Source organism: Meriones unguiculatus, chromosome 7 (assembly GCF_030254825.1).
Source record: "Meriones unguiculatus strain TT.TT164.6M chromosome 7, Bangor_MerUng_6.1, whole genome shotgun sequence".
NCBI classification, from domain to species: Eukaryota; Metazoa; Chordata; class Mammalia; order Rodentia; family Muridae; genus Meriones; species Meriones unguiculatus.
In genome coordinates, this window is record NC_083355.1 from 503807 (window position 1) to 515834 (window position 12028).

General features: G+C 35.3%; 1 protein-coding gene across 1 annotated transcript; it reads left to right on the forward strand.

The window, feature by feature from the left end:
* The first annotated feature begins 7831 nt into the window (after positions 1 to 7831).
* LOC110541224 (olfactory receptor 6C6-like) lies at positions 7832 to 8764 on the forward strand. The gene has a single exon (XM_060388377.1). It carries the CDS (start codon positions 7832 to 7834, stop codon positions 8762 to 8764), a length of 933 nt encoding a protein of 310 aa, XP_060244360.1.
* Positions 8765 to 12028: the final 3264 nt, after the last annotated feature.

Here is a 12028-nt window from a genome sequence, read left to right on the forward strand (position 1 = left end):
TTTTAAAATCTATTTTGCAGAGATATTATATTTCCCTTCTCTTTTATGACCATCTTATAAAAATTATTGTTAGATATTTTCATAATTGTTTGACATGTAGGATTATAAGTTAAATTTATAACTTATAATATTTATAACTGAATTCCAATTGATATACATGCTGAAGCACTGTCAGCGCAGTTTGCAAGGGCATCTCCAAAACATTCACCATCTCTAACAAATGTGTAACCTTAAGTTCATGCTCTCCAGAATTTAAAGCAAAATCCCACTGGAATTCTGAATATGAATCTATGGCATCATTCATGTATTTCAGTTCTCCAAACTCTGCAAAATGGAGCACACCAGCCACTGTATGACCTTGTTCCAAGAAAGCACTAAACAGGATCTGCATTTCTACTTTGGCATATAGATCTTCATCCAGTAATTGAACCTTGAAAATATGCATATAATATCCAGTCTGACCAAGCTGGCCTACAGCTGAAGACTTTTTCTTCAGCATTTCAGTGGGCTGCCATTTTGCAATGACTCCCAGCCTCTGTGGACTTTTCTCATCTGGAACCTCCTCTTTTGGTGTTATTGTAAGCACCAGATTGGATTGCTCTGATGGCTATCTATTTTGATTAAAAGATTCCTCCAATCTCTGCACTATGGCCTTTAATTTATCATCTCTTTTCTCAGTCTTTCCAAGTTTGTCTTATCCTGAGCTTTCCCAAAAAGGATATACAAAACTGAAATCATCAGTGAAAAAAAATTACTTATATGCTAAGAGAAACTCAAATGATACTGAAAAGCACTGTGTCATTTTGTCTTCCTCCATTATTAACATAGAAAAGTATCTTTCTAATCTCAAAACCTTTCCCTAAGGACTTTCTTAGACCTAGCTTCCCTTTCAGACCTTACCAGTTCAGGTACTTGAGGCTTCTCTGTCTGACTCTGTCTCCTGCTTCCAGACAGAGGTATTTTTCTGCCTCCCTAACTGGATCATGACCTCCTCCTCACTCTGGGAAGTTATTGGATCCATAAATGTTTGCTCTCAGATGAGCAAGAACCCCTTATCAAAGGGATTTACCTTTCTGCCTTGGCTAGCAAAGTCTGGCTTTCAAATGCTTCCTTGTTAAATAGCCACTTTTTTCTCTACCTAAAAATAACTGCCTCTCTGGGGTTTGTCTGTATCAATTTTTCGTTTTTCTGCAGCCTGATGGAGGCCTTTCTGGTTTGTGGAGGGTGTGGGACTTGGGAGAGCAGGGGCATGGTCTGTGAGCTCCTGATTTAGAAACTGTGGTTACTCTGTTTTTAAGGAACAGAACTAAGAAACTTATTTTCTACATAAATTCTTGCTATAAATTACTATAAATGTCGCTAGAATACTGTAAATTCTGCCCCATGGTGGGCACCATTTGTTGCTGATTATTAGTATTTATTATTGATTTATCTTAGTTAAACAGCAGTTATTCACAAACCAGTTGTATACCCAAGTCACTACGCGGGGACTAGGATTTATTTAATTAACCTAGGGCACAATGCTGGGCAATAATTACTCCATCCTAACCTCCAAGCCCGCGTAGCTTCCTCCCATTCAGATTTCCCACATTATACTTGCTTTTTAGAAATAACTTAGGTCTCGTTCATCTCTCCTGCTGTTTCCAGGTCCTCTCTTCTCAGATCTCTCTCCTCTCAGTACCCTCCTCCTACTCACTTCTTTCTCCTCCTCTCAAGACCAGGATATCCCATCATATTCTCTCCATTGCTCAGCATTGGCTGGTTTTATTGACAATACAGAGAAACAAATGGTAGCATGTTTACACAAACTTGAGACAGGTAATGCTTAGGATAAGCATCGCAATGAAATGCCCAGATTGAAACCAGATGGTGGGGTAGAGAAATTAGCATGTGAATGAACAAGGGTAAATTGTATACATTCCACAAAAACATACTGACATGTACATTTTAGAAGTTATAACTAATTATCCTGATATCTTCAAGACAAAAATTGCTATATAATGCCATATCAATCTTGAACATGTAACTACTTTATATGTTTGATGATGAAGATCTGTAAGAAAGAATTTTCTTACAGGGATACAATTATTTTATTTTTTGGTTCTATTAATGGTGTATTTTTCCTGCTGTTAGGTAAAGTAGGTGCACCTTAAATAAGATATGCTATGAGAAACACTATCAAAACCTATGAGAGATTAACAAAACACCCAGAAGATTTATTGTTCATCTTTCTGGAAGAGGACATACAGATTATCAGTAGCATAAAACTCATTTATCAGATTTCAGTAGAATATTCCTCAGTATGCCTTTAACAGTTATGTAGTTTTCAGAAGCCCTGGTGTTTCTTCCTTGCAGGCCGACTCTCCCACATCATGAAGATGTGTATATGTAAAATGCATGTATCCCACATGTACGTAACAAAATGATAAAAATTAGATTCACAAATTCTTGTTACCCTTCTTTATAAAATAGCATGTTCTGGATAAATATGCATGTAATGATGCTACTCAAAGAGATGCTGACAGAGAAATGGATATTCAGATGTTTGGAAAGCAACTAAAGGAAAAGGACAATGCTGACCAGTGTTACTAGAATTAACAAAGATGCCATGTTGTCACAAATTAAATGATTCTATCACTGGCAGATATCTCCATGGACACAGACATATTGCTCAGACATCTGGGGCTGTAGATCTCAGTCTTGAAGTCCTCTAAAGACATCTTGGTTAGACAGAGGCAAGTACTGCTGTCTTCTCCATCCTCAAAATTGAGTCAAAAGGATTTATCAGTTTCTTCTATATTAGTCATATGTTTTAAAATATAATTCCTTTTTTGATTTTATTATTATTTTTTTATCAGTTACATTTTATTAACTCTGTATCCCAGCCGTGTCCCGATCCCTCATTCCCTCCCAGTCCCTCCCTCCTTCCCTCATCTCCACAGTGCCCCTTTCCAAGTCCACTGATAGGGGGGACCTCCTCCCCATTCATCTGATCCTGTTTTATCAGGTATCTTCAGGACTGGCTGCAAAGCCCTCCTCTGTGGCCTAACAGGACTGCTCCTCCCTTTGGGGGTGGGGAGACCAAAGAGCCAGTCATTGAGTTCCTTTTAGAAATAGTCCTTGTTCCCCTCACTTTGGGAAACCAATTGGTTACTGAGCTACCACAGGTTACATCTGAGCGGAGGTTCTAGGTTATATCCATACATGGGAAAAAAATATATATATATATATAATTCCTTAATATTTTCTGTGTATTTTGAAAGATAATTTCTTAATATTTTATTTTATTTCTTAGAGTTGGCTATACACTTTCCTCTTTGATAGTTATTTTAATTATTTGGTAGAAGAAAAACAACTCATTGTATTTCAAAAAAAATTTAATGAAAGATTAATTTTCACTAAACTAAATAAAAATTTCAAACAAACTCAATAAAAACATTTAAACATTTTAATAATCAAGCTTGCCTTCAAGTGTGATTCTGGCTGAAATATACATATTTGAGACTTTAGCATATTTGGAAATGTTTTTGATAAGCATTGTTAAGAAAAAAAATAAAAAAAAACTAAAAGGAGGGATTGTAATTGTGAAGAAAAACAAAGTCTCTACAAAGAACAAACCACGTGATAGGAGCATTAATGCACAAACCAATTCTCACATGATTAAAAACTCTAAAATTAGGTTCTAGAACAAATACACCTTTGCACATAAAAATCTATGGAAATTGTTGGAATGGAAATGGTTTTGAATTAATTATATTAGGAAAATCAATATTATTTGAAAAAATGATAAAGTATGCATGTATTTGTCTATATAGATAAAATGGTTGTATACTAAGACTAAAGGGATGTAAAGGAACTAATTAATACAAAAATAAATAAAATGTGTAAATTTATTTTTTTAGTTGGATATAAGGAAAATATTTCTTACTACTCCAACTTCAATCAGGAAGATGAACACAAACCTTTGACTACATAAAAATAACAGTTTCCTATACAGCACACAATCTCATAATCACAATGATGAGTCCCTAATAGTAGAGAAAATTTGTGTTTATAACAGATGTAAAGTTGATAGTACTAGCATAAAAGGGTGTATTAACATAAGAGAACAAATATACAAAAGACCAATAAGCAAACATAATTATAAACCTGAGGATGCCTAAATTTTTGTAATTATGAAATGATGTTCAATTCACACACAGTTGATAAAATACAAGTCAAATGATTCTCGAATATGACAGAAATAGTTGTGGTTTTTAAACCATAAATTCCATGTGTTGAGGACATTGAAGAACTGGAACACTAATGCATTGATCTTGGGAACTGAATGGATCCACGTAAAGAAGAATTTAGCAGCAGTTACTGAAAAATATACAGATTACTTTGGATTCAGCAATTCTACTTTGGAAATTTACCCTTAGAGTCTAAAGTCATAACTTTCAACATTAAAATAACATATATGCAAGAATTATTTGTTGAATAGTCTTACTAATTCTTAAATTGGAAAAGATTTATGAGCTTATGTTTGAAACAATAGTGCTCTGTGGTCTATGATACAGCTTCAAATGAAGGACCACTCTATATAGCTATAACAAAAAAACTTAAAGTATCTTAGTGAATTGATGTGTCTTGCACTGCATATATATATATATATATATATATATATATATATATATATATATATATATTAAGCAAACAAACCAGAAACAATGCTCTAGTGTAACAGATGGCTTTTGAGGTCAGTTGTTCTATACAAGCCTTATTTTTAAGGTTCTCACTATGCCTCTTCACTATGCTGGCCTTGAACTCACAAACTAGACCAAGCTAACCTTGAATTCTCATAGTACTACCTGCCCCTTCTTCCTAAATGCTGGGGTTAAAAGTGAGCACCAAACCTCTTGGCTCTCTTTCAACCTTGCAATTTACTTTTCATAACCACCTGAAATGAACACAGAATTATATAAGCATAATTTCAAGTGTAGGCATGACATAATATTCACATATTATAGCAATCTATCATTAATACTCTGGAACAAAGATTTTTTTTTAACTAAGAGGTCTTTGTATGTGCCTGTGTATGTGTGCATGTGCATGCTTGCCTAGAGGTTTATTTTAAAAAAATGACTTCTGTATCATACAACTTGGCAGTCCCTTAGCAAATACTTTTATGAACCTCAATTACCCTGAAAATTGTTGTTCTTATGAGAATTTCCTATAGACACTAGAAAAAAATTCTTAATGGTCTCATGAGATTAGTAATTTTCACATTATGGTTTATGTCACATTTAGCAAGGTTTATAATGCTTGAACTGCAACGAACTGTAGAATAGAGAGTTATGTGGTACGCTTTCATATAAATGTGAGATAAATTAGTAAAAAATTATTTCTAAGAGAACATTTATTCACTATGTATTTAGTGGCAGAATGAGGTTTGTGTGGAGAGCAAGGGATCTTCTGCATTTTGTGTTCACAAGGATGATGACCTGTTTTGAAGTGCGGAAAGCCTGCTCAAATCTGGGCAGTGAACTTACTAAGAAAGTTGCTGAAGAGTAAGAGAATTAGTGTATTTACCATTTATGTTTCTTTTGTGGAAAACTGTGCAGTCAATACAATCATGGTGCAAAATGTAAACAAACTTTAAAATTTTAATACTTTATTTGAACACACTGAACACAATAGCATTTATTAGTTTGTGCCATTTTATTCTAAAGAGACTTTTTAAACCATGAGTATTCCTGGTAAATGGGCAGGGCAAATCAGTGGATTGGTGTGATTGAATTCTGTTAAATGATGTATTTGTTCCAATGTTGTCATTGGGTTGACTTGTGTAAATGGGAACATTTTGTAATATTTCACAGCTATCTAACATGCACCTGTGAACTGGGCATTCTTTATCCAATAGTTTTATGACTTATCAGGAGTGACAAATGAAAGAAAATAAAGACATTGTTTTTGAAGAAACATGTTTGAACTATTACTGTCCTTTGATTTACCTGTCTGGATTATTACCTATTTTTTCAATTCCCTTTTTAATGGTATGTTGTAGCAATTTTTAAATTGAAAATAGATTCTTTTCCCATACAATACATCCCAATCATTGTTTTTCCTCCCACCACACTTCACAGCTCCCTATTACCTACCCTTTACTCTAGCTCAACTCCCCCAGGATTTCCCTTCAGAAAAGGTAAGGCCTCCAAGAGACAACAACTGAACATAACAAAACAAGATAACAATAAGAGAAGTCAAAAGCCACTGGACAAGACAACCCATTAAAAAGAAAATAACCAGAGACACACCTGCTCCCTCAATTCCTTTCATATGATCCAGATATGATCTTCTAAAAACTACTGACTCTAAAATTGGGAAGACCTCTCAGTTTGTTTCACTTCTTTGTATTTTCATGTGTTCTGCTTCTAAACAAAATTATTTCCAAAAAAAGTTGAAATAGTTTAAATATTATTCTTAATGTGCTTAATGTAGAAAACATGCTCTTACATAGCATCCACTTCAATTTTGATTTTAATTATTTTTAAAAAGTAAAAGTAATCCAGGAAGTGATTTTCCTTGGATGTTCCCTAAATCTTATTAGAAGAAATGTGAGCCACTTGGTTTTTAGTACATTTTCTTTTTCAAAGCTTGTTCAAAGTCTTGATGCAACTGAAATTTCAGCCAATCTTCTAAAAATAGTCTCTCTTCATTTCACCTCCTGTCTCTATCACAACCTGAACTTTTTTATATTTAAATTTACTCATTCCATGCAATGTATAAAAATTATTAATACAGAGGAAGACAGTGTAGCCACTCCTGATGAGACCTAACAGACTAAGATCAGAAGGAAGGAAAAGAAGACCTCCCCTACCAGTAGACTTGAGGAGGGGCATGCGTGGAAAAGCGGGGAGAAGGAAGGGATTGGGAGGGTAGGAGAGATGGAACTACAGGGGGGATACAAAGTAAATAAAGTGTAATTAATAAAGTAATAAATTAAAAAGATCTGAAAAAATTACTAATAATAGTAATTTTTGCATAAGTAGTTCCTCCAAACAAATTATTTATATTTATTTAATTTCAAGGTGCCTTGCTTTTTTAATACTATTATTTGGTTAAGCTGTCTATATATTCAAATTTTATCTCAGCATCAATCCCGCCACTGACTGTGAGTTTGAAAGTCATAGCATAATCTTTCCCTCTAGCTCAGATGTTCTCAACTTGCAGATTTAAGCCCCAATGACCCTCACACAGGATCACCTAAGACCACTGGAAATATTTGCATTATGAATCATAAGTCACACAATTTCAGTTATGAAGTAGCAAAAAAAATAGTTTTATGGTTGGGGATTAGCACAAGATGATTAACTATAAAAGGGTTGCAACATTCGGAAGGTTGAGAACCACCAGTTGAGACCATGCTGACTTAAAGTACATTAATGTATTATATGCAGTTTAAGAAATAAGAAAAGGCATACACATTCATAATGAAAGCATGTTCTATGTTTATGTTTTGCTATATCAATTTAGTTTGTTTATTTACAGCTGTAGTTTGGATATTTTAATTATTATTTGTAACAATTCTCTTCACTTAGAAAAATATATTATTTTCTGTTGATGGACTTCACTGATATTTAATTTCTTTTACTTTACAGAATACTAGGGCTGGTTGAATTTTGTGCATTAGCAGAATCTGAGTTCTTGCATAGGATAAATTATATAATGATGTCTAAATATTTGTGCATTGATATTAACATAAAAATTTTAAGGCAGAAAGAAAAACATGTTTTTCTAAGATGTGATATTATTTTTGTATTTTCTATAGATTTGTAAGAAGAAACAAGAAATGAAGAACCAGTCAGTAGAGTTAGAGTACATATTGCTTGGACTGACCGATGACCCTCAGCTGAAAATCCTGATTTTCCTGTTTCTGTTTTTCAATTACATCTTGAGCGTGATGGGGAACTTAGTGATCATCCTCCTCACCCTGCTGGATCCCCACCTCAAGACTCCAATGTATTTCTTCCTCCGGAATTTCTCCTTCTTGGAAATTGCATTCACCACAGTCTGCATCCCCAGGTTCTTGACGAGCATTCTCACAGGAGACAGAACAATCACCTACAATGCTTGTGCAGCTCAGTTATTCTTCTTTTTTCTATCATTAATTACAGAGTTCTACCTCCTGGCTGCCATGTCCTATGATCGCTATGTTGCCATCTGCAGACCACTGCACTACCCCATCATCATGAACAGCAAAGTGTGCCACCTGCTGGTCCTCAGCTCCTGGGTGACTGGGTTCTTAGTCATCTTCCCTCCTTTGCTCTTGGGACTCAAACTGGATTTCTGTACTTCCGGAACAATAGATCACTTTCTTTGTGACCCTTCTCCTGTCCTGCAGCTGTCTTGTACAGACACACGACTAATAGAATTGATGACTTTCATCTTAGCTGTAATGACACTTGTCATCACCTTGATCTTAGTGATCCTCTCCTACACACTCATCATTAAAACCATCTTAAAGTTCCCTTCAGCTCAACAACGGAGAAAGGCCTTTTCCACCTGCTCCTCCCACATGGTTGTGGTCTCCATAACGTATGGAAGTTGTATCTTCATGTACATGAAAACATCAGCCAAGGAGAGGGTGACTTTAAATAAAGGTGTGGCTGTGCTCAACACTTCTGTGGCCCCTTTGCTAAACCCTTTTATCTACACCCTAAGGAACCAGCAGGTGAAGGACTCTTTCAAATATGTGCTTCATGGATTTTGTACAAAACAATGAGACAATGTTTAGACATAAATAACATGCTGTTGAAACATCAGTGGTAAAATAGACAGCAATTGGTTGTGACCTGAGCCATTTCAGTCATGAAGGGTTTAAGGCACTTTAACTTTATCCACTCTGGATGCTTGTGTGGTAATTTATTTCAGCATGCTTTCCTAGGTGAAGGATGAGAATATGTTCTTAAACCAGAATCTTAAAATCAACATATAGAGATTAATTTTCTTCTCATAACTCCTTATGCTCTGCATGTTTATTCAGTGGACACTTGCTAGATTTAACAAGTTATATAATGTATCTTACATTGTTGACATTGTAAGAGACACAGATAGAACATAATATAATGTAAAATAATAGGGATTGTCGGAACATGGAGAGTCTTTGGTAATTTGAAAGATGAATGAAACATGCCAGGGAGACACATTACTTACACTGAAAACTAAAAACTGAATTAAAAAAATTTAAGAGTGCTGTACTGTGTTACGTAAAACATGCTCTATAACTGGGATTCTGCTGAACAAAAATCACTTGTATAAATATGTCAATTAAGAAAATGGTCTTTTGATCAATAAATTAAATGATAAATTAAATTAAATTAAAGCAATTAAACTACTGGTTCCATGCTAATTATTGTATTGTTTATACTTATAAATGTTGAAGATAGTCAACTCAGACATAAATTTTATTTATTATTCATTAATATATTGGTCTGAAGAAATTCCTAACTATGAAATAAAAATCATAAATTAAAATGTCCAAATTAATTCTTATTATGCAAATTTTCATGAATTAAGTATGCATATCTTAAAACTTCCCTGTAAAATCATTTTTTGCTCTATTTTTTATTTTTATATTAATTAGTTTATTTACTTTGTGTACCAGCTGTAGCCCCCTCCTTCATTCCCTCCCAATCCCACATCTCTCCCTTGCCCCTTTCTAAGTCTACTTATAGGGGAGGCCCTCTTCTACTTCCATCTGACCCTAGCTTACCAGGTCTCACCAGGGCTGGCTGCAATGTCCTCCTCTGTGGCCTAGCTAGGATGCTCCTCCCACGGGGGGACTAGGGAGGTCAAAAAGCTAGCCATAGAGTTCATGCTACAGATAGTCCCTGTTCCCTTTACTAGGGGAGCCACTTGGATACTGAGCTGCCATGGGCTACATCTGAGAAGGGGTTCTAGGTTATATCCATGCATGGTCCCTGGTTGGAGAATCAGACTCAGACAAGTCCCTGCGCCCAGATATATTTGGCCCTTGTGGAGCTCCTGTTCTCTCCAGATCTTACTAACTCTCTTCTTTCATATGATTCCCTGCACTCTGCCCAAAGTTTGGTTATGAGTCTCAACATTTGCTTTGATACACTGCTATATAAAGTCTTTCAGAGGCCCTCTATGGTAGGCTCCTATCCTGCTTCTCATTTTCTCCTACTTCCAATGTCCATCCTATTTGTCTTTCTAAGTAAGGACTGATCTTATTACTCTGGATCCTCCTTCTTTTTTAGCTTCTTTAGGTATACAGATTTTAGTATGTTTATCTTATCTTATAGATCTAATATCCACTTAAAAGTGAGTATATACCATGTGTGTCTTTCTGCTTTGGGGATACTGCACTCAGGATGATCTTTTCTAGATCCCACCATTTGCCTGCAAATTTCATGATTTCCTTGTTTTCAATTTCTGAGTAGTATTCCATTGTGTAAATGTACCAAAATTTCTGTATCCATTCCTCCATTGATGGACATCTGGGTTGTTTCCAGGTTCTGGCTATTATGAATAAAGCTGTTACAAGCATGATTTAACAAATGTCCTTGTTGTGTACTTGAGCATCTTTTCGAAATATGCCCAGGAGTAGTATAGCTGGATCTTGAGGAAGCAGTATTCCCAATTGTCTGAGAAAGCACCAGATTGATTTCCAAAGTGGTTGTTCAAGTTTACATTCCCTCCAGCAATGGAGGAGGGTTCCCCTTTCTCCACAACCTCTCCAGCATGTGTTCTCACTTGAGTTTTTGATCTTAGCCATTCTGATGTGTTTAAGGTGAATTCTCAGGGTCGTTTTGTATCTTTCTGATGACTAAGGACAATGAGCATCTCTTTAAGTGTTTCTCTGCCATTCCATAATCCTCTACAGAGAATTCTTATTTTAGCTCCGTACCCCAATTTTTTTAATTGTATTGCTTGATTTATTGCCTTTTAACTTCTTTAGTTCTTTATACATTCCGAATATCAGCCCTCTGTCAGATATAGGATTGGTGAAGATCCTTTCCTTGTCTGTAGGCTGTCGTTTTGTTCTGATGACAATATTCTTTGCTTTACAGAAGCTTTTCAGTTTCATAAAGTCCCATTTATTGATTGTTGCTATTATAGCCTGTGCTGTTGGCGTTTTGTTCAGGAAGTTGTTTCCTGTGTCAATGAGTTCAAAGCTCTTTCCCACTTTTTCTTCTAACCAATTTAGTGTATCTGGTTTTATGTTGAGGTCTTTGAAACACTTGGACTTTAGTTTTGTGCAGGGTGATAAATATGGACCTATTTGCATTTTTCTGGACCAGCACCATTTGTTGAAGTTGCTGTCTTTTTTTTCCATTGAATGGTTTTGGCTTCTTTGTAAAAAAATCAAGTATTCATAGGTGTGTGGGTTTATTTCTGGGTCTTCTATTCGGTTCCATTGACCCACCATTCTGTTTCTATGCCAATACTATGCAGTTTTTATTAGTATTGCTCTGTATCACAGTTTGAGATTAGGAATAGAGATACCTCCACACAATCTGTTGTGCAGGATCGTTTTGGAAATTCTGAGTTTTTTTGTTTGTTTGTTTGTTTGTTTTGTGTTTCTCCATATGAAGTTGATAATTTTTCTTTCAAGGTCTGTAAAGAATTGAGTTGGTATTTTGATGGGAATTGCATTGAATCTGTAGATTGCTTTTGGCAGAATGGCTATTTTCACTATGTTAATCCTACCAATCCACGAGCGTGGGAGATCTTTCCATCTTCTGATATCTTCTTCAATTTCTTTCTTCAGAGACTTGAAGTTTTTTTTCAAACATGTCTTTCATTTGCTTGGTTAGAGTCACCCCAAGGTACTTTATGCTATTAGTGGCTATTGTAAAAGGTGTTGTTTCCTTGATTTCTTTCTCAGCCTTTTTGTCTTGGGTATACAGGATTTGGGTATACTCTGATTTTTTTGAATTAAATTTTTATCCAGCCGCTTTGCTGAATGTGTTCATCAGCTGAAGGAGTTCTCTGGTTGAATATTTGGGGTCACTCATGTATA

Excerpts from the sequence above, each read along its gene's own strand:
- LOC110541224 (XM_060388377.1), top strand. The coding sequence starts at position 7,832 with ATGAAGAACCAGTCAGTAGAGTTAGAGTACATATTGCTTGGACTGACC.